Below are 23,698 nucleotides of genomic sequence, written 5' to 3'. Positions count from 1 at the left end.
CGAGGGGTGAGAAGACCCATCCACTCGCTAAAACCCGAATCGAAACGCCAGAAAATCAGATTAACCAGCGCTTTCCCGCTTGCTCTTTGCCATCTTGCAGGGGAAAAAATTAGGGAGAAGAGGGGGAGAGATAAAAGAAAACCTCCGTCGTCGCCGGCAAAGAAGAGGGTTTGGGGCTTTACTTTTTGCCGGTTCATTTCTGCAGCCCGCCCTTCCCCTCTTCTCACTACACTTACATGTAACCCCCTTCTCCACCTCTTCCCTGGGGTGCCTCTCTCGTCAGAGGTTATGGAAGCGCAGAAAAGACGCCGCCGCCGCCAGATCAGAGAAGGAGGCGGAGCTTGCGCGGCACAAGCACCGCCTCCGCTGCTAAGCCCCCATTGGCCGGGAGAGAGGGGAGAGAGCAGCATCCCGGAGCGCCGCGTTGGCTCTGTCCCCATTAGGGAGCCTGGAGAGCGCTTTTCTCCCTGCGCGCGGGGGGGGGGGGGGGGGGGGGGGGGGGGGGGCGAAGAGAATAAAGATAACACCGGAGTGCTAGCGTGCGCTCGCTCGCTCGCCCCTTCCAGCGGAAAACGTGTTGAAAACAGTCGAACGCGCCGCCGGCGTCATGCTGAGGCTGCGAGCGCCACTACGTCGTCGCCGCAACATGACGGCGTCTTCAAGGTAAAGCTCGCCCGCGTGTGAGCGCGCGGGCAATGCGTTTCTTCCCTTCGGTGGCCGCGGCAAGGGATATGATGATGAGTGCGTTTTACCGCAAGACAAGCGAGGACGACGGGGAAGCGACCAGCTACCGGCAGAAGATGTCACCGAGGCGTTCGTTCATGATCGCGGACATTCTGACGGCACCCCCGGGAACGCCGTTGGCTGACTCTCCGCTATGCCTGAGCCCTGCGGGGGTGCACGTGCGGGGCTCGGCGGTGGCTGCGTCCCAGGGCGGTGGAGCCGCGACCGGGCCGCCGTGTCTTCAGGCGCCCTCGTTCGGCTCCATGTACTCGCAAGGGTCGGCCGCCGTGGCTGCATTCCTGCCTGCCGCCCACTTCATCGGCAAGTCCATCGAGCAGGGGTCCTTCCTCCTTTCGCCAGGTACGCCGAGCTGTCTATAGCCGGACACAACTCAAGAACGAAGCGGCTTTTCCCCCGTCAAAGGACCCCCTTCCAGCTAATGGCGTAGGCCGATTCTCTCAGCAGCCTGCTAGCGCGGCAATGCAGGGAGTTGCTGATGAAAGCGGGTAGTCTCCTCCCTCTATTGTCACACTAGCACAGTCATGAGAATCAGCCGACGCCATTGGTTGGAAGGGGATACTTTGACGGGAAAAAGCCGCTTCATTCTTGAGTTGTATCCGACTATAGTGCTACTCTATAGGGACTATAGTGATAGGTGTAACGTTAAGAGACCGGAAGCGGGCAAAGTGGGTGAGGGAACAAACTCGGATTATTGACATCCTAGTCGAAAGAGGAAGAAATGGGCTTGGGCAGGGCATATGATGCGAAGGCAAGATAACCGCTTGTCCTTAAGGGTAACGGAGTGGATTCCAAGAGAAGGCAAGCGTAGCAGGGGCGGCAGAACGTTAGGTGGGCGGATGAGATTAAGAAGTTCGCAGGCATAGGGTGGGCGCAGCTGGCAGGACGAGGATAAACTTTATTTTCGTCGACCAAGGTAGCAGTTGGTGTGGGCCGGGTTATAGCCCCATCAAGTGGCCGTGAGCCCGTGGCGTTCGGCGACTTCTAGGGCTTTTGTCACAACCCGGATCTGTGTGTGTCCGAGTCGGAACTGAGCAATGCGGCCTCTCACTGGTCTGGATTCGAGAGCTGCAAACCTCGCGGAGGGAGTCTTGAGGGCAAGCCCAGAGTATGTGGGATAGAGTGGCATGTTGGCCACATAGTTGACAGGAAGGAGAGTAGACCCCAGGGTATATGCGGGAATATATCAGCGCAAAGTTCAGGGTTAATTGGAGAGACATGGGAGAGGCCTTTGCCCTGCAGTGGGTGTAGTCAGGCTGATGAATATGATGGTGATAGTGCTACTCTGAGCTACTTATTTATTTGTGAGGCAAGACGCACTTGTGGCGACAGCCGGTGCTGCATGAGGAAAGTATTTGAACGGCACCGCTTTATGCGAACCAATTTCACGGTATTAAAGCGCAGAGTACATACCATACACTAATGAAATATAAAACGAAATAGCTTAAAAAATAAAATATCCTGCCCTGCCCAAGAACGGCTTCTTGAACCTTTTGGAGCACATCTTTAATGGTGCGAAAGTCAGCACAGCGCTGTTACGAAAATGTGATGCAGCGCTGAAAATTTCACTTTTATCAGAGTGGGTTTGGGTGAAGCGCCTAGTTACTTAAGTGTCAAGGATAATAAAACTAAAAAAAATGTGCTTCAAGCAAAAAACTTCGACTCGGCGGGTGTTACCAAGACCAGCATAATGTATCGATTTGTGTAACGATGGTTGTGTATTGCGATTTTATTGGAGAAAAACCCGCTAGAAGAAAAAGGTCATAAGCGGCCGCCCCAGTTATGTTTAATGGTGCCGAAATTAGTGAGCATCAGACGGTAAAGATGCCGATGGTCCTCAGTAAATGGCAAACAACCTCGTCGATAATGCTGTCAAAGCAAGAGTCTGGGCTAGTTGGTTGTTCATGATTGATTACAAAGTCTAGCGCAATAGACTGTGAGAAAAGGGTAGAAACAGGCAGCAGGACGAGCGCTCCTCCTGTCTGTCTCTGCCCCTTTCCCCCAGTCTATTCGCGCTAGTCTTTTTAATCGATATGGCTACCGCTGGAGGTCTCTTAGAACGTTTATTGCCACTAAGATGTGCAGTACATTTAACTCATAAAAGGCCTGGGAGTAACATGCTAAGGAGGGACAGGAAGTTCATTTGTTTATTTGTTTGAAACGTACTGCTAACATCACGCAGGAGTCTGTTGCAGGAAAGGGACAAAACAAGCATAAAATAATGCATACAGTCTGGTTCCGGTAAATAAAATGAAGCAAAGGAAATCTTGGTCGCTAAATACTCAGTGCTAAAGGAAATGAAATGTCGCAGGTACAAACAGTAAAAGTAACAAAAAGCAAACAAGATCACGGCACTTTTGACAGGCCGTCCAAAAAAGCAAATATGAGCAGGCGTCGACGTCATCATACTATACAGTGGCGTAGATGTCATAATTATTTTGTCCCGATTTTTTGGGCTAGATCCTTTGAGGACCAGTTTACATTGCAGAGAAGAGCGTATTTCTATGTTTTTGACATTTTTAAGCCGGCTTCACCTAAGCATATATATATATATATTGGCGGGCATATTTTGAAAACGGAATGCACCGCCACAGTTCGTAAGTTTTATGATGCGGAATATGTCGACGTGGTTCCTGAAAAAGGTGTCTATAAATAGATCGAGTAAACAACACGCAGCAAGCGCAGATATTGGATGGCTCTTGAGAGAGACAGAGAAAAAAAAACTATTGGATGGCTCTTGAAAGCTTTTCCGTAAAACATTTTTCGCTGAAATGGAGGCTGACTCAACTGAATTGGTCTACATATTTTACTTTATATCCTAATAATTTCATAACGCGAAAGAATAACTTGTAAGAGCAGCACGAAATGTATATTTATTGTATAAACCTCTAGTTGCTCGCGTTCAGTATTGCTCAGTTAACTTATTATACCCTAGCTTATTTCAAAATAGAAAAACAGCTTTATGCTGCACAAAGCGGCGCGTGCTATCGGAAACAATTGGTGTCATTACAAGAAATAACCTGCGCACTTATTATGGCGCACATTTTTCATGGGTTGATTCTGTGAGGTTAGAAAAAGAACTGGGGTGTACTAGTCGAAGGGGCCGCTGAGGAGGCTCGAATCGAGCTCGGAGGAAGAGGCCTTTGTTGTGCAGGGGACATAAGATAAGTAGCTGTTTCTCGTGATGAAAGCCACCGTCCTCCGGCCTCAATCCGCCGCAAGATTTGCAGCAGCACAAACAAATATCGCGAACAAGTTTGTATTGATACGAAATGCTGCTTCATGTTGCTATTTGTTCTTTTTTGCGTTTGCACATTGCGGTCCCACTACAGTGCCAAACTGTGGGGCCTCTTCTGTATAAACAGAGCATTTGTAATTACCTCCGAATAAACTTTCAGACTTTACAGCACCTTGGTGAGATTACACGTGCCGACACAGTTAACCTGTCCCATTCCTTAGGCGGAATCTCATTTATCGCTCACAGAACTCTTCCTTTTACAGAACCTACACATCACGTACTCTCCCTACACACAACCTCCTCTCCCCTCCCGTGACTGCCCAAAAGAAAGCGTTCTGATCTGCGAAACCCACTTTTTTTTTTATTAAAGCGCTATATCTACAGCGCAAGTTTCTTTAGGTTAGATTATACCTGGGCAAGCATGTTTGTCAATTGACTAATCAGTTACTTGATTTGTTTTAGTTGATCGTTAATAAGTATTTTCTGTATCTTCTGCACTGAATGAAATGAAACATCGTGCATGCATACGATGAGCTCCCATGATCAAAGTGGCGGTAGTGCATTTTGCGATGCTGGCGGCGTCAGCCAGAAACCTGATGTGGTTTCTTCACATGAACCCGACGGGAGTCAGTCAAGTCAGAAATCGGTCCGAATTCGCAGCATACTATACAGGCCAAGCGAAGGGCCTGCAATGGAGGTTCCTGTTGTACAAAAAAATAAAGTACAATGCTGAACATGAACAGCAGGACCGAAATGAGTGTTCTAAAGCATCAGTACTAATAAGGGATGATGGTGGGAACTGGTTCCACTCGATTATCGCACGAACAAGTAAACAAGATGTTTGTCGTGGTAAAGTATGGTGTTAGAGGTTCTGATTGCCTCTTTCTTTTTGACTGCTACGTTGGCGGAAACAGCGTTAAATGTCCCGAAAAAGAGGCTTTCCAATCAATGGCGTCTACATACTGTTATGACCATTCCGGTCAACCTGTCACTTGCCACGGCTGCTTGTAACTGCACAAGGCGCTTGGCCACGGTGTCATGGCGACCGGTCGACACCGTTGGTTGGAGTGCCTTCTTTGAGGATAATTCTTGAGTTGTAGCGACTGCAGCGTTCGGCGCTTAGGATTACCTGGACAGGCGACATTTACTTTGAATAAGACTGATGTTGGCAAGTGCGTTAACCTAGGCAACACGAGCGCGTTGCAAGTTTTCTGAAAGTGTCACAGCGAATTTTAGCAAGGAGCCCTGTACAGTGGCTTTAAAGACTTTATAAGCATGCACGCAGGAAAATGAGACAAAAATGGCAAGCTGAACTGAATTATGAGATAGACTATAAGCTTCAGATAATAAAACTCGTCATGGGCCAGTTGAAGCTGCGCGGACATAAGAACTTTTCTTGTAAGTTATTTCGTGCTGCCTTTGTATTGGCCATATAGCTTGACATCTACTTCATACTGTAATCCTACGCACGAATTTATACTTGCGAAGAAAGATCTTCTACTTAATCTTCTATCTTTTATATGTGATTTGTTAAGTACTGATAACTGCAAGCCATGTGTTGCTGTTATGTAATTTTTTCATTAATTTAAAAACAAATTCACGTGGTTTCACGACCAACACGTGTATTTTTACCTGAGCTTGCCTCTTGTAAAAAATAAGCCCGCAAAATACTTCGAACGTCTTGAGTTCTGTAAACGAAGGAAATTTTTCTTTAATTAACCTTTTTTTAGACGCTGATGAAGTTCTTGCATTAAATGAAAAAAAAAATAAACGCAATTAACTGTGCTTGACTCATGACGGCATTGGCCGCTCATGCGTCAACACAACAAATTTTTCATAATTAACCCAATACACTCTGTTTATTTGGGAACACAAAGGTGCACCAATGCGGCAGCAGTGCTTATGTGCGCACGGGGCGGACTACAAATCTGCACCGCCCATAAACGAAAGGAGAAAAAAAAGAAAAAATGTCTGTAGTACCTTTTTCTGGAACGCGAAGTGCATCCAGTTCTTTTTAGACACGCTCGCGCATTATTAGCACGCCAGCCATCCTCCTATAATGTTTTCCTTCGAAGAAAGAGGGCGTGCGTTCTCCTCTGACGTCAGCGGAACGCCCGCAAAGAGGAGCGGGCCGTCATTATTAAGCTCGTTAGTTGGGGCACTGAGGGAATTAGCTTGGACCAGGGCCCGCGTCGGCAGTAACGGGAACCGCGGCCCTCTCTGCGTCCCTGCGTCTTCCGGGTGCACGTCGTCTATGCACAAAGTGATGTGTGTGTGTGCGCATGTATCCGATCGAACGTCTTTCTCTCCGCTCGCCTCGGTTGACGCATCAGGACATCGGGAGGCGCAACGCGTGTCTGCGTGTTCAGTATCAACGCTTTGAAGTCGATGTCATAAGACTGCCACTTAATGCGCGTTGGAACGGGAAATCCGGTATCGGCACTCTTTAAGACGATGCGATATACTTTATGCTGAACGGAGGCTTAAGAAATCGGCTCTTTTGATTTCATTTGACGATGGTGACATTCAATGTGCTGCATATGAAGGTGCTCAAAAGAAGGCGCGAATGTTGTTTTTGTTCTTGGTCAAATGTTTAGGGGAACCCTCCCTAGGTGGAGTAGATTTCTAATAACAGAGCAATTACAGCAATTACTAATTGGCATCCACCCAAGCACAGCCATACGGCTACAAAGGAAAGCTATACAACTTTCTCAGAAACGTCGCAGTTAAAAAAAATTTGTCCTGGTCCGGAGTTCGAACCCGGTGCCACCGCTTCCTCGGAGCAGTCGCTCTACCAACTGAGCTAAGCGGGACGGCAAGCTTACAGTAGGGCGAGAGGGAATTGATCAATCGTGGTCTTCACACAGAGTGTGTGCTAAGATATACACATTCACTTTACACGACGCAATCGTGAAACTATTCCATCGTTTTCGGCTCTGCATTGTTTGCGGAAACGCGGCAGCCGCTATGCAACTGTAGACTTTGTTGAGTACAGTCGCAGACAGAATGAAACGGACCATGGTTCGGCGGTTGACCTGTTTTAATCGTTACCTAGCAAAATCTATAGGTTTTTGATATGCCAGTTAATGCCGCTGCAACACCGAAGCGTAGTTCATATTATTCCGTCTGCAACTGCACGTTTCTGACTGCACGTTATCGAGCTTACTTTGTATACTGTTTCTCACGCAACGAATCTGTATGCGTTATTTCGCAGTTTGGCTCGTTTCGTCGTGTTCGCTCACATTTTATGTTTCCATTCTTTTCTTGGATTCTTTGTTCGCCATTCAACTACTTTCTTTCTAACCTCACACGGCCATTCTCTTTCAAAGCTCGCCTTGCAAGGACACGCGGGACATTTTGAACAAATAAAGGTCCTACACCCTGCGTTCTCAGGCGTTGACGCGGCTACTGTCACCTCCCTCGATGAGATCGCGAGTGTCTGCAGCCTACTCCCGCTGCCACGGCCCGTGTGTGCGTTCTCGCAAAACAGCGCGGCAAAAGAAAAGAGACCGCAGCAGCAGCACCAGCGAATAAAGCGTCGGCGTCGACGGCAGCCCTCGTGATGTCATTAAGGGGAACGGGCTAAGAAGCGTCTAATTACCGCCCCGTCTCTCCCCACTCTTCTTCTTACCCGGGCGGCCTCTTCGTCTTGCACCCGTAAATAGCATCTTCCTCCTCCTCCTCCTTTTCCTCCCGCGGTGCGCTCGCTGCTAATGAATGGCGCCGAAGCTCTCCACACTTCGCGCGGAAGCGCTAAAGGGCCGATACGCGGAACACCCCGTTTATTCGCCGAACTGGCGAAGCCGCGTCACTCCAGCCCAGCATAGTTACTTGCAGCACTATTACAGCTGCGATGAGTGCACAGGCGCCGTTCCGACGCTGCAGAATGTAGTGCCGTTGTATAAAATAGGCATATGGGTATATGGGATAGGATTAGGTTAGGTCAGGTTAGGTTTGGTTAGCTTAGGTTAGGTTTGGTCTGGTTAGGTTAGGTTAGGTTAGGTTAGGTTAGGTTTGGTTTGGTTAGGTTAGGTTAGGTTAGGTCAGGTCAGGTCAGGTTATGTTAGGTTAGGTCAAGTTAGGTTAGGTTAGTGCGCATGCGTCAAACGCTATTTCATACCGAGCCTTCAAGTACGCTTGCGTTACGTACGCAATTTCCCGAGTTTAGCGCGCGCGACTCTTGTGTGCGTTCAAACATCGTTTCCCAAATGGGAGTTCCGTTCGAAGCAGGACCCCTCGCCTCGGACTGAATTCGTGGTTGTTGCTCTCTCAGTACGTTCACTGGCCGTAAATAGACCAGTGGGCTTTCGCTTCGCCTTATCTCGCCTATAAAAGAACATATGAGCGATAAATTCGCTTAATTTTTTATTTAGCGTAACGATTCTGCCGCTTCTATAGTCCTAAGTGGAGAGTCGGTTTGTTGACAAAAATGGTCTCCGGCCAAGCAACCAGATGGCGCCAATGGGCTGAAATTAGAAATACTAATGTGACAAATGGCGTGACATCCCGCAAAGTGCTTGCGTTTAGCATGAGCAAGCGTACATGCTCTTATGGTACGTAGACGGCGTCGATATAGCCTCTCTCCTAACCATATCTGTCTACGCTGCGAGCAGACGACGAGACGCGGAGGAACATGTTTAACGCGCTCTTGGCTGAGGAGGTCTCTACCTTCTATAGCTCTGCAAAGAATTTATGGTTGGTTTATGGGGGTTTAACGTCCCAGGGCGACTCAGGCCGTGAGGGATGCCGTAGTGAAGGGTTCCGGAAATTTCGAACACCTGGGGCTCTTTAACAATTTTATAAGGGCTTGAAGCTAGGTTACACAGTTTACATTGTAGCGAAGGAAGTATAATATAGCCGCACTGCAGTAATACACCCGTGATGTTCCATGCGTTTCTATAAATTTAACTCGTATCGATGTCCTTGCATTCTCATCGAAATGTTATAAGAAAACATACAGCCGCTAGCTCGCTTGTCTTGGGGGCTGCTTGAGCGGTGTTCAGTCGAGCAAAAGAAGCGATATTTTCTAGCACTGACTGGGTTTCACACACCTTTCACTCTACCTCAGTAGCATAGACATAGCAGCGCTGCAGACACAGTCACCGTGCTCCTACCATATATCGTCAGTGAAAACAGTATACTTCATTCGCAAAGCTTAAAATGCCGATGGGTCTTTGAAGCCTCGACCCTTGACCTTGTACCCTTGACATTTGACCTTTCGGATGAAATTACTTGGATACGGTGTGGCTAAAGAAAGGTCACGTGGTACGAAAAGTTAAAATAAATAGTCTTGGAGGACAATTCAAGGCAATGTCTAGGCAAGAGTCAAGCGAATTCGAAGGCCAAGTTAAGGAAATGTTTAGGCAATAGTCAAGCTTATTCAAAACCAAGTGCTTTCGTACGTCATACTCGGTTTAGCGGCGTTAAAACTCTGTCAGTTTTTTTTCTCTCACTAAACTCGTAAGCGGATCGCATCGTTCACGATTACAAGGCGCAAGTCGAACTTGTTCTTGTCACAGTGAGTAAAACTTAGCCTATAGGTTTTCACGCTCGGCCACTCCCCGCTTACTTATATAAACTAAGATCGCAATAATAGCCTCCAAAACGACAAACGAGGCCTGGTTTTTCGTTCGTATGAAGATGGCGCACAAGTTCGCCGATTCGCGGCAACAGGGGAAACTGGCAACGTACGACGACCACGGTTTCGAAGCTTCTAAAGTGAATGGCATGCATGACTGAAGAGGGCGCTGCTTGCGCTTGGTGCTGTGCAGGGCTGGCGTTCCCGAGCCTGTTCGGCGGCCCGGGCGGCTGCGACGCCGGTTCGCGGCCCTGCCGGCGGCGCAAGGCGCGCACCGTGTTCAGCGACCAGCAGCTGCACGGCCTGGAGAAGCGCTTCGAGGCACAGCGCTACCTGTCCACGCCCGAACGCCTCGAGCTGGCCACCGCGCTCAGCCTGTCCGAAACGCAGGTAATGGAAAGTGTGCACATAATTGCAGTACACGCCTGCACGCGTTTAGCACCAGCATCACTGCAGAGGACGAGGACGTCAAGGTGCTTTCGTTGCCACGTCACCTCACCCTTCCCTTGCCCCCAAATGCGCTTCGCATCCTGAGTCTGATTTATGGGTTGGTCTTGGAGGGGGGCAGTCACATTTGAGCCATGCATATCTTAAGACTGTCTTCATCAAAAAAAAAAAAAAATGAGGGGTTCTGCACGGATTTCGTTTGCCAACTTTTTCGCCTGGGAGGGAAAGTGGCCGCCCCCTTCCCCCTCTCCCATATATCAGTCCCTGCCTTCATTCTCAACCTCTTCGGATAAGCCTCCATCGCTATATATGTTCAATCCCCGCTCTCAGTGTATATACAAGGCTCATCATTTTCATTACTGAAAATTTCTTTATACAAGCGCCGTGAGAACTGCACAACTGATTTTGGAATTCTTGAAACGGCAATGGGTCGTTTTTAAGGCTTTAGTGCTTAAATAAATGTGGGCGCCTCCCCACATTGAATTGGGGCCGCGGACGTGACACAAACGCATTTGCTGGTATGGTGACATTCAGTTGATTTTGAACTTGTTGACGCTCATACGTGAATTTGAGGTTCTGCGCCAGTGTTTACCTCTTGTTCATTCGTCCTTGTGAAACGTTGGAGTTTAACGTCTCGAATTTTGGTTATGGTTTATGAGATTTAACACCTCAAAGCGACTCAAGCTATGAGGGACGTCGTAGTGGACGGCTCCGGATAGTTTCGACCACCTAGGGTTTCTTAACGTGCACTGACTTCGCACAGTACACGGGCCGCTTGCATTTCGTCTCCATCGAAATGCGACAGCCGCGGCCGGGATCGAACGCTTGTTTTTTCAGGTCACCAGCCAAGGGCCACAGCCACTGAGCCACCATGGCAGCTGAGGTTCCGAAGTGATATACATGGGATATGACGGAAGCCGTGGTGGAAGGCTCCGGATTTACTAATGCGAAAGCATTACACGGATCATCGAAACGAAAACGAGGCGTCACCCAAAAAAGTGGCGGCGTTGCAAAACTCGCGACTGGTCGAAACAGTTTGACGTCATTAAAGAATGGCAAATACGAAATATTAACCAGTAACATCAATAATAGTATTTACGATTGCCCCCAAAACAAAAGAATAAACTATAACTAGAATAAAATTGGAGCAGAATTGAAATGCTTTCACAGTGCTAACGCGTAAGCGCTTTAAATGCTTAATTTTGTTTAGGCCACTTGCGGTTCTTTAACGTGCGCTGTCATCGCACAACACACGGGTGCCTTTCGTATTTTGCCACCATCGAAATACAGCCGCCACAGTCGGGATCAAGCCCGCGACCTTAGGGTCAGCAGCCGAGTGCTGAAGCCACTGATCCACCGCGTCGGGTCCTGTCGCGTTTTTTTGCGCTAGTAGTAGGCCTCCGTCGTACTAAACCGCTCTCAAGAGCCCAGGTAAAAAGGGCGCTTTCCATCTTGTTTTGCCACACATGCCCTTAATGTAAAGGAGGCTTCCATCTGCCCGTGATACTTGCACCCGTCGTAAATCAACAACATCAACTACGTGCCACTGCGATCCCAACCGCAGTAAGGAAGCACATTCGCCGTCGCGTCACGCTCCTGATTACGTAACGCTACGCACGAAATGCACTTCGGGGCATGCGAAGCGCGTACAACACATCTCACGTCCGCGATTTAGCCTGCCCGCATGCTTCCTTTTCTGACGGGGCCCATTCAGACCAGCGAAAGGGGCTAGCAAAACCCGCACGAAATCCGTCGGAAAGAAACAAGCGGCCCACTCGAGCGAGCGGCCGGAACGTGCCTCTGAGCCCGACCACGGCGGGCCGCTGAACTGGTGGAAAGCAAAGATTTCCATCGCCGCTGCTGCCCCGCGCCTGAGAGCCGGAGCGATACAATGAGTAACATCGCTGGCCATTGTCTCGATCACGAAATCGCTTTTGTCCTTTGCCAGCGCACGCTCTCCGCTTCTACGCTCCACATCTCCCTTCTCTCTCTCTCTCTCTCTTCTTGGGTGCCTCGTTTCCAGCTTCAAAACGCCAGCTCTCTCCGCGCCTCTATCTCCCCCTTCCCCATTTTTTTCTTACTTTTACTTTGTGCCACCTTTTCTGTTCTGTTGGGGGTAAAAGGCTGCGTCCAAGCTCTGCGTGGTGACCACGCGTTCCCCACTCTGCAAATTGTGCCTTCGGGCGACATCATGTTGCCCTCTCCTCGCTTGCTTCAGAAGATCAGGAGAGGGGGAGGATGGGCGTCTGTTTGACGGCGCAGCGTCGTCGTTTAGTGGAAGTTGTGTAATCTCGTTTTTCATACCTTATTTTTTTTAAAAAAGGGGGTAGGGGAAGGGTGACGACAGCGTGGTCATCACACTGCGTTGTCCAATTAATGGCGTCATTATTGCTCGCAATGCCGTCGTCGTCGTTGTATTTTGTGCGTGCCGCATCAGACAGCACTTTCGAGCGACCGGCGTGATTAGGAACCCTCCCCGCTACCCCCCCCCCCCCCCCTTTCGTCCCGCGTACCTTATCGTCACCTGCCTCTTACGTGGAGAGGTCGGCCTCGACCGCGGAGCAGTGAAATTATATAAACAAATAAAAGAATACGATCGAAGTGCTTACCAGGGTTGGTTGTTTCTTGAGTTTAAATGCGAGAGCAGCTCTATGTTCACTGTGCTTGCAGAAAGCAAATAGATCGAGCAACTGGGGGTAGGATAAAGTAGCGACATAAACTGAAAACAGGAAATTTAACGGCGCGACCTAGGGTGAATGTATAGCGAAGAGAGTCGGGAAGGATCTACAGAAAACCGAACAACGTTTTTATTCCCCCCTTTGTGTGCGTGTTTGTGCTGGCGGGTTTCCTGTACCGAGTTGCAAAACGTAATACTCTCCACTATGATTTGCTACCCCATGCCTCCGGCCTTCATTTCGTTCTACCCATCGCCTTCGCTATACTTTCTCCCCCCCCTGGAAGTAGATCAAGTGTACGGGAAACAAGCAGCAGTGTCCGTGGCCGGCAAGCATTTTCTATTGTTCTTTTCGTTATTGCTTTATTAAAAGACCCATTGCCGCCATTACCAATAGACAAAGAAGAGAACAGGTTGCACACTTTGCCACATGACGCTGAAGCCTAAGGAGAAGCAACAGATCCGATTGTTAGTTGCCAAGTAGGGCGCTGACTTTATTTTAGCAAGCGAAACAAAGAAATAGAGAACAATTACAATTGTATCGAGTGATGTGTACCGCTAGCATGCTGTGTAGTTAAATGCTGCATTATCGACTCTTATCATTAGCCACGGGCGTTTGCTTTTTGCAAAAGGTAAACCAAACGAGCAAAGAGGAAAGAATCGCAAGTTGATTCCAACCCAGATCATTCATGAGGTAAGATAACACCTTATGAGCTCCATCGCGATGATTCAGTGGTTAGGGCGCTCGTTTGCTGAGCCAGAGGACGCGAGTTTCGATGTAGGCGGAACACCAAAGGGCGCCCGTGTGCTGTGCGATGTCAGGGTATGTTAATGATCCCCAGGTGGTCAAAACTATTCCATAGTCCTCCACTACTGCACCTCCTTCTCTCTTCCTTCTTTAATTCCCTCCTTTATTCCTTCAAGAGCAGCGTTTTTCCTTTCCTCAAAACCAACTTTCATTTTCATATTAGGTAGCTTTAGAATAGGAAAACCCTGTCGATTACGGGGATAGGGGAATAGCGTGGCGCCGCTATTCCCCTCTCTGGCCGCGTCTCCTGCGCGAGCGCAGGAGACGCGGCCGGAGCAGACGAAACTCTCGAAAGCGCGCGAACGGCGTCTTTCCCAAGAGTTCTCATTTCAAACGAGAATCGAACGAGAAGGCGACCCGCAGGTCGCCCTTGCAAGTGGGAACATCGGTGTTGTCGAGCTGCGGTGTAGTCGCAAGCGACTGCTGGTCGCGCGACCTCTGCGACCCTCAAGTGTGAATGAGCCCTAAGCCCCACCGGTGGCAGCACTTGCAATCGCAGGGCAGTGGCGCATCGATTAACCGTTGCACGACTACGCCAGGAGTGGTGTGAGGACCCCCAGGTATCTATGAAAGTAAAGTAGAGAATGACCAATTCCGCATACTTTGGTATTAACCCATTAACGTTATCGAGTCATACCCTTAAGGGCCGTTGTACGATCGTTTTGGAGCGCCTTCCGCCTCGTCCGTTTCGCGAGCGGAGCTGGCGGATCCGCCTCGTTCGGCGAACGGATGGAAAGTTGGTGAACTTCAACTTTCTGGCGGACGAGCGCATCCGGCCGGGGACCGGATTGCAGCTATTGGCTGCTTTTCCCGTGACGTCAGTGACGTCCGAGCCCCTCCTCCCTCCGCCTCGGTTCTGCTCTGCCCCGGCCTGATGGGGCAAAATGGCCATCCGTCGACTGAACTGGGGAGCGCGGCCTGGGCAGTGGCAGCGATGGTGGTGGTGGTGGTGGTTGTTGCTATGAAGGGGGGGAGGGGGATCTGGTCTCGACGCATGTCGTTCCTTTGGGCATCACTCTTGGGGAGCGGAGGGAGGGGGGGGGGGGGGCGCCTATGCATCGGTCCCTCGCGAGCACGCGAGGGAGAGAACGCAGCTTCGCATTTCTTTTCCCAGCGCGAACTTGAAAAAAAGAAAAGGGAAAAAAAAAGGAGAGAAAAAGTAAAGGGAATGTGGAATTCAAAGTGAATACCTTTTCTGTTTTGGGGCGGTCATTTTCGCAAAATACTTAATTTTGTAGGTGTGGCTGAGCAGGTCGGTGCACGCAACTCTGTTGGCGAAATAGTTGGCATTTCGTTTCGTTCTTCGCTGCATAAGAATTGCAATATTTTTTATTTCAGCATAAAATGAAGTGCCCATAAGGCGATACGCGAGGCTGAAGAGAAAAACTAAAACACTCACGAAATGCGCCTAGCAGCTGCTCGCTTATGGCTAACGGAAAAATGATCTAAAGTTAATCTACCACTGAGATAAACGGCTGGTGTTTTTATTTTAATGCCGATCACAGCGTACGCGTATCCCCAAAACGATGAATGTGCAGAGCCGTCGCTGATATGCAAATGCTCATTCAAGTGCAAGCAGACATTTCGACTACTTTTACTTTTAGTAATTGTTTAGATGTAGTTAAGTAACTTCGGAAATTAAGCCGGGCATCACACGCCGGAACAATAAGCCGATCATTGCCCTTGTCTCACATGCGTCTGCATAACGCAGCTGTTGATGTCAGTCTCCAAAACAATATTTCGCATTCCCGGACTGGACTGGCGCAGGGCTTTACTGGCAAAAAAAGTGTTTCGTTTCTAACGAGGAGGGGTGCATAGACACATTTTTTCTTATATTGGAATATTTGGCTATAACAATCACGCATCTACAGGCTTGCTATTAATGTTTTGGTATCGTCAACTGGCCGATGCGAGCGATGGAAAACTTACAAGACACTGAAGGGATAGACCATCACCTTCAACATTTCCATTAGAGTACCGTGCATTTTACCAATATTAATTTTTCCCCAAGAATACAGGACATGTCCGGAATATCTATAATTCTAATGGCAGCTCTTGGCCATTGCTGTTCATAGAAATATTGTGGCAGCCCTCGACGCAACAATACGTTTCTGCACTCTTTGAACGTCGCGGAATTCCAGCCCTGATGCACAACGAGCCGGCAAACTTTTTTTTTGTGTGTGTGTGTGTGTGCGTGCACTTGCGAGCAGGAATGCACCTTGCTACATTTCTGCTGGGGACATGTCGTTTGACCCTTCAGTGGCCCCAAGAAAAAAAAAGTGTGCCCCTGAGAACCGACCTGCGGAATCTTTCCCACGTTCTTAAGAGGAGGAGGGGGGGGGGGGGGGGGGGGTGCATGGCCTTCTGCTTTGGGTGGACACGTGCAGCTTGGGGCGAAGTAGCCGCAGACCTCCGAATTCTCGTCGCACATTCCCACGGTGCCTCCGCGTGCTATGTGCTGCAGGTGTCATTTTTCGGATCTGTGCCTCGCATTGAATTGCGAGCGTCCCAAGTCGGAATGAACGCTCTGGGCACCGAGGACAAGGCTCATCCAGTCGCTCGACAATAGTCTATGAGCTATTAATTTCTGACTGTTTGCTCTTTTCTAAGTTATGTAAATAAGTTTCTTCAAACTGCCAGTAAACCCACGTGTTTTGCGTTTTCCCAAAGCTTCAAGTTCAATCTTTCCTCAGCCCGACCCGGTTTCGAGAGAGCCCCTGCACCATGACAACATGCACACAATGAAAGAGAGAGTGCAGGGACTCCGGAACTTTTCTTTGGTATGGGGGGAGGGGGGAGACTTCCAGCTTATTTTGTTATTTATTTAATGCTCATTTACATGAGTTTTATATTTTTTATTTTTATTATTTTCCAATGTTGAAAGGTTGATGAAAACTGTCACGTTGGGGTGACGCCACTCCAGCAGTAACGAAAGCCACGAAAAGGATTCCAAAAGGAACTGTCCTGAATGTCTCTGGGCGGTCATCGAACTGATTGCCTGCAGTTCTTGGCCGCGCTTAATTCAAAGCTGGCGAGGAACCTTCGAGACAAAGAACCAACAGCAACTACAACAACCTGGAAAAATGTGGAAGCATTTGCACGTGGCCACGATCAATGGAAATTAGTGTGCCGGCGGTTTTGAATGCGACCGATTAAATGGTGCAAAGATTCGTGGCAATCTAAAACGAACTGAAATGCGCATCTTTATAGATGTGCGCGTGAGGAGTGTTCAATTGATGAAAAACAGTTTGTACATAGTTTGCTTAAATTCTGGTCACCATGACCATGTACACGGGTCAGACAGTGGACTTCTAATGGAGCATGACTGGTTTAGGTTACTTGTGTACGAAATGCTTTACAACTGGCAGCTCAGCCCCACTGTGCTTTGCATTAAAATAGTCCTAGAACTGAAGTGTTTCAATTCTCAGCAATCTGATCCAAGTGCAAGCAACTGGAGACTGGGTGGGGGGCGCTGCCCCCTCTAGAAAAATGTCGGTGTGGCCTCCCCCTTGGGATACGGGAGCCCGTTTCGGCGCGTGGAGCGATGCTGGCGGTGCGCTCGCGCCGGCTAGGTTGCCACCAGCCGGAGAAGGCTATTGGACAGACGGATATGCCCGGCGCGCCAATCGGCATGCTGGGACCATCCGCCTGGCTCGCAAGCGCCAAAGTGATCGTACAACACCTTTCCGCCTCACGTCCGCCTGGCGGCCGAAAACTGGCGGACCGCTCCCGAAACGGACGAGGCGGAAGGCGCTCCAAAACGATCGTACAACGGCCCTAAGGCGCACGATCCCCCTCTTGAGTATCTCGTCCAGTTTTTTTTTCCTTTTTTTGCGGAAGGGTTTGAAGGCCGGGGGGGGGGGGGGGGGCGAATCTCGAAATCTCGATGTGTCTGCTGTGTGATATGCACGGTGTTTTAAAATATTTACAACAGGTCATCTAGAAACTTAATGAATAGATAATGTCACACTACTAACTCCTCTAGTGGCGCCGTACCGCGGCTAAACTGTATTACCTGGCACTTGGCAAGCCTTGAGCCTTCCAGGGGCTAGTTTGTCGTCTTTCTCGAGCTACCTGCTGCCTTGCGCGTCTAAGTAAACTTGCCCTGCGCACGTCAACCGTCTCTCGGTGACAATCTTAATAAATTAATAATCACCTGCGTTCGCTTAAACGGAGCACCTGTCTAGTCAGATAACCCAACCTCTAAAGCGGAGGTATTTTTGCAAGTAATCTGTGCCTAAGCAGGGGCACTCCTTCGTGGTGCGCAGGTCAAGACGTGGTTCCAGAACCGGCGCATGAAGCACAAGAAGCAGATGCGCAAGGTGGGCGAGGACCCTTCGTCGGCCAGGCACGCACTGACGGACGACTCGAACCCGGGCTCCTGCGGCTCCGACCTGGACACGGAGCTGGACGTCGTCGGGGACGGTGGGGCCACCGCGCGGTAGAAGGCCCGCCGCGCTACGACGCCTTCTCCCCCTCCTACGAAGTCAGCAGTGTACATGTACGCGCATGCACTCGCCTAGGATTGTAAGATGTGCACCGCGTTCGCGGGTGCGCGCACAGCCTTCGCGTTCAAGCGGATTCGCGTATTTATTGGTCACGTGCAGTGCGAGGCACAACGGGCTTATGTGAACTGGTGGCAGATTCTGTGAGATCAAAGCCGAGACAGAGGGCCGACAGTGAACGCTGCAAAAGATGCTCCGCCGGTGCGCCCTTTTTGTTTATATGTTTACTTGTTAATTTATTGTCATTTTTGTAGTATCTATTTATCTTGTTATTTATTTCATGTGATTAAATTGTTTATTTTGTTGATTTGCTTTCTTGTTTGCATGGCAGTTTCCTTGTTCGCCGATTGACCTTCTCCGAGTCCCTGCCACCTGAAGCTGTATGCCCGCGTCCGGTTTACACGAACCCGTGTCGCCAATAAACTGGCCGTGACCACCAGTCTGCCGTTGCTTAGCTACGACTCACGACGCACTCTTTCTTAGTGAAGTCATTATGAATATGGAAAAAAAATCAAGGAATTGAATCCCGGCCCAGTGGTTTCCACTGACGATTTGTTCTCTCGTTTGTGGATGTGGCTTTGGTTGGCTGGCAGCTATGCAGCGAGTCGAATGGCAGATAGACCCAGACGGCTGAGTTGCAACGAAAGGAATAGTCGACAATGACGCGATGCTGGCATTGAGAAAATATTTTTGGTGACAGACCGAACTGAATGCTAAGGTTAATTCTAGAAATTTAGTGTAGATGGATGCCGCCAGTGACTCCGGCACTGAGTCGAGCTACTTTTGCCGCTAAAGCCCAGAATCAACCAGATTGTCGCTATAGACTTCCTACCTTTGAGAACACTTCAAGGATTGTCACGAGTAGTTAAGCGAAATGACTTGTCGTCTTGCTTGTAAATATCCAGTGCAATTAAGTGTTCCTCTCTTTTTTTTTTTTTGGTCTCTGAAACGTACATGGCGTGACAGCATGAATATGTTCTCATTGTAGAAAAATGTAGTTGTCACGTCATTATAGTAGTATTCGGTTAACACCGTCAACACTTCTTGCGACGTAGAGATACGCTGAACATCAGTACATCACCAAAGAAGCAGTTATATACCTATCACTGCAGTCCCACAGGATCTCGAACCAAAGAAAAAAAAAGGTGATTCAGAATCTTTCTGAAAACAACACGTGTGTTGTTTCGTTTTGTCGTTGGTATTTTGTGTTCAAATACGCTTTTATGCTTCAAAAAATTAATAAAATCGTTTACAGATGCTGACGGCGTCTCGTGTGTATTGTGTGCACCATTTTTCTTTACCTTGAATAGTGAGCTATGTAGATCGGACACTCAGAAGTAGGCAGCATGTATCTATTCGAGGATGTCTGAAAAGGCGAAGCTTAACTGAAGCTTTTTTCGTGAATAGATGCTTCTGGCATACCGGAGACGTGTTAGCGGAGACGTATACCGGTTTACCGGACTCCGGCTGGCCCCTCCCATGTCACTGCGCGTGCGCAGAAGCCACCTGGTAAACCGGTATACGTCTCTGCTAACACGCCTCTGGTATGCTAAAAACGTCCAATGTCACGCTCCATACACTTGTAACTGCGGGTATACGTATATGCAGGTCAGGCCTGTACTGTATTACAGGGAAACGTGCCACTAGTTTCAAAGTTGGCATAGTGCTATGCTCAGAAGAGCCCGTAACCAGAAAGAGTGCGTGGCTGATTCTGAAGAAAGAATAAAAAAAATTAAGAGGGGACGCTTAAGCGCCGCCTTACGGATATGACGGAATAGGTTTATTGAGTTAATGCCCATATATGCGGAATTGGTAATTACATTCATGGGTCCCTCGGAGTCACCACACCACTAATTCCGCAATCGTGCTCTTCAGGTTTCTCTTCCCGAGCAACCTGCCGCGATCAATCATTCATTTAGCACCCGCCTGCCGTGGTGGTTAGTTTGCTCACAATCCGATAGGCAGACTGTGGTGACGCCACAAGGTCACGTGACATTGGTGACCCACCCAGGTTGCTTCTCCAGAGGGTGACCACCCCACGCCACCCTATTTTTTCGCTCACAACGCCGACAACACCGACGCCGGATTTTCCGGGTAACGGGGCCTTTAACGCTGTCGCGTTAAAACAAGGGCGGCTACTAGCGACAACGGTTCGCTGCACTGGCGACTTATTTGCCGCATGCGAAGCGCTAATCCTTCAGATGTCCTTCTTGCATCCTGGTAAACGTCGAAAGTTCGATGGCGCGAGCAGTGGGCCGTAATTGAGCGAGGAAAAGGATGCTTTGGAATAATTAGACTTTCAATGAGACGAGCTAGCTGTCTCCATGAGGAAGAGGTTCATGATCGAAGAGTCCGATGATCCAGTGAACGAGGTAAGAGCCCTGAAAATGGAGGCGGGCGGGGATGAGAAGCGGTGCGAACTGTGTCTGTCGCAAAAGAGTCAGGCAGAAAGCAATCATCGACGACTTGTGGATGCCAAGGCTAAGCTGGATGCAAGTTCGGGAGACGACAGGTTGAGAGTCCACCTTGCTTGCTGCCGGAGAGTCGAGGCCTGCTCTGAATCTGCAGCAGGGTAAAGGAAGTTTGTGCAGGAAAAAAATAGCTGCGATTTAACTACTACTGAATCTGGTTAGAGAGCGAAAGCTGTGGTGTATCGGTCAAGTAGACGCGGATAGGCCTCTAACGTTGAGTGCGTTTCGCACACTGGATAGGCAGCGCGCCCACCCTGCCACCCTGGCAGGTGGCAGTTGAATTAACTGTTCATCGCGAGAGGTTGGTCACCCAATGAACGCTGCGGCCTATTCTACCACCCTCTACCGGCGAATCGAAAGGTAAACGGCCAAGTGGTGTGACACCGTTGTAGGCCCCATATGGTAAGGCGGGATGACGCCATAGCCACACTTGACCTCTAGCTCACTGGAAGGTCAACTGGCAACGTGCGGCGAAATCGGCTTTACCTAGCGTAGTGAAGCTTTCGCCTTGAAAAATTCGAGATAACTGCGGTAACCGGCATTGGAGTAATACGAAAGCATTGACGCCTCCTCGGCACTCGTCGCCTCTGTTTGTTCCTCTTCGCCTCTGTTTGTTCCTCTTTGCCTCTGTTGCTACTATTTGCCTCAGAATTTGTGCAATTCATCTAATTCCCACCACGCTTCCTTCCAAACTTTCAAATTTGGCGCCGCGAGTTGGCTTCATCCACACTTCTGGTCACGTGGTACTACACTTCCGGTGTTTCAAGTTTGGCACTTTTGCTCTGGCCACGGCCACTTTTTGCACATTTTTGGCTCTAGTTAACTAACTATTAATCCGATCGTCATCAATTTTTTTGCACCGCATCCGCACATCATCCTCCTTCGATTATAACCACTTTTTAGACGTTCTCTCTTTCTAGTTCCTCACAATGGCTGCGGACACGTTTTGGTGACACGAAACCACCGACACAGCCTTGTAAAGCTCTCGCTTTAAAAAAAAAAAAATATGTCACCGATATGACACTCGCCCGAGCAGCAGCGCTTGCCAGCGACACAGGTTAGACGGATATGCATTGAACAAGTGGCTGGAGCGAAGGCAATATTTTCAGCAAAAAGTCGTGAACGGAGCACCTAACGGGTGTTTGCCGAAAACACTTCCGACATTTAGATTATAACGCATGTGGCTACAAGTTTTTTATCCTCAGAATTATCATCTTTATCGTTCGTGCGCAGCCACTCCGTGTATTCCGCATGATATGTGTGCAAGGGACAGTGTCCAACCTCTTCAAGAGAAAAGGTCTCGACGTTTTGAGGCTCAATTCAATACAAACGAGTCGGTTCTTACTAAATGCCTTTATCTAGCCAGGCATACATTTTTTCCAAGTGCACACCTTCGTATTCCACATGTACAGGACGAAAAGAATATACGAATCGAATTGCTGCAATGAAAAAAAAAGTCTTTTGCAAGTCCAGTAGAATTGCAGAGCATAATCTATAGAGATGCATGTTCCTTGATTAGAACAGTAATGTAAAGAGTGGCAGAGAGCAGCCATGTCCTTAATTTAATTACGGCAGAGAGAGAGAGAGAGAGAAAAGAAAAAAGTAGGGTTAAAGCGTAGATAACCACCGCCCATTATTGTGCGACAAAGCAGCCGCCCACATTGTCGGCTCAGTGGTCATGGCGATCGGCTGCTGGGCCCGAGGATGCGGGTTCAATCCCTGACTCGACGGCGCCGCGCTTCAATGAAAGCAAATTAAAAAAGCGTCCGTGTTTAAAAGTGTGATGTCAACGAATGGTAAGGCACCCCACATGGTGGAAATTAACCCGGGGCTATCCGCTACGGTGCCCCTTTGGAAATCTTTCACTCCCGGCCTCCTCCATCCCTTCCCTCACGGCGCGGTATAGGTGTCTTCCGAGAAGTGTTATCGCGCCTTTTCTTTCCTCACGACCACCTCACCACCACGCGCACCCGAGAAGAGAGAGCAACTAATCAAGATTCAAGAACCCTATCTAAAGCGTGCCTGTCATGATATTTAATAACCACGATGACTTCGCCGCTGTGCAACAGGCATAGATCGCATGGGCACAAATGCGGAATTTCCGAATAAGGCCTAAGAAGTGGCTTTGTTGCTCGGCTGCTGATTTCAAGGTCGCGCGTTCGTATCTCGATAGTAGTGGCCTTATTTCTATGGGGGCCAAATACAAAAACACGACCGTGTGCTGTGCGGTACAACGCACCTTAAACAACTCTAGGCGGTCTAAATTAATCCGGAGCTCTTCATAATGGCGGCCCTCATAGTTCATGTGTCGCTTCAGGACGTTCAACACCGCAATTTTCAATTTTCCTCCTATGTATTGTAGCTGAGGTCAAAAACGCATCGCAATGCTCAAGCCATGCTCATCGTCTGTGAAGAGCTTCTGGAGTTCTTATGTTTTCCGCATATACATGTACAGAATATTTAATTTTTTTTTTAACGAAACTTGACAGCCCTCTTCTCCACCTCCTTTTACATAGATTTCTTTTTTTATGAAGGCGCAATTGCATGATTTCAGCACAGAGTTCAGCTTGAAAGTTTCACGAGCCTTCACGCTCCCGTTCACAAATTTCGCAGTTAAATTTAACCGTTAACGTTCGCAGAAATTGTGTCCCGCGGGAGTTAACCGGAAAAGCTAATCCAGCCCCGCACTGTACTGCGTCGCACCACGAGTAGTATAGTAACACTATGCCCAAAGCGGCGCTCGTCTTTCAAGCTTTCTAATACCCGAGAAAGCATGCCTCTAAATGCGCGATCGAAGTATTCAGCTGACGAATCGGGTCGTCGCAAAGGGACGACGAAAACTAGTTGGGACGGTCCTGTCAACGAGGTTGACTAGATCTGCGCGGTTATTTACAGTGCATAAAGGCCCCGTAAGCCCCGCGAAGCCTCGCAAAGCGGACCCCTACCAAGCAGCCTAATCACCGACCGCTTGTTCGTCGCCATCACGGCGGACACCTCGAGGGGGTCCCATCGCGAGCGGTCATTGTTCCAGCGGTTCCTAAGAGCTCGGTCGTTTCCAGGCGCTCCTGCGTGAATGCGTGAGCGAAGACGGCGCTCCGGATAAGCCTTCAAAGACTCCAACGCGCATGCGCCGCGAGGACTCGCTCAGTCAGCCCGCGCGCACAATTAGCCCGTCGAACCGCACTAATCTCCCTGAATCTCCTCGTAATGATATGGTAATGAAGCCGCCCGGCCGC

General features: G+C 49.1%; 1 protein-coding gene across 1 annotated transcript; it reads left to right on the top strand.

The window, feature by feature from the left end:
* The first annotated feature begins 582 nt into the window (after window positions 1-582).
* LOC144094678 (homeobox protein BarH-like 1) lies at window positions 583-18,601 on the top strand. The gene is made up of 3 exons (XM_077628599.1): window positions 583-1,083; window positions 9,751-9,947; window positions 17,755-18,601. Exons 1-3 carry the CDS (start codon window positions 696-698, stop codon window positions 17,929-17,931), a joined length of 762 nt encoding a protein of 253 aa, XP_077484725.1. The 5' UTR covers window positions 583-695; the 3' UTR covers window positions 17,932-18,601.
* The last annotated feature ends 5,097 nt before the right edge of the window (window positions 18,602-23,698 follow it).

Source organism: Amblyomma americanum, chromosome 6 (assembly GCF_052857255.1).
Source record: "Amblyomma americanum isolate KBUSLIRL-KWMA chromosome 6, ASM5285725v1, whole genome shotgun sequence".
NCBI lineage: Eukaryota > Metazoa > Arthropoda > Arachnida > Ixodida > Ixodidae > Amblyomma > Amblyomma americanum.
Note: the sequence above shows the minus strand (reverse complement) of the source record. Positions and strands in the feature narration are given on the sequence as shown.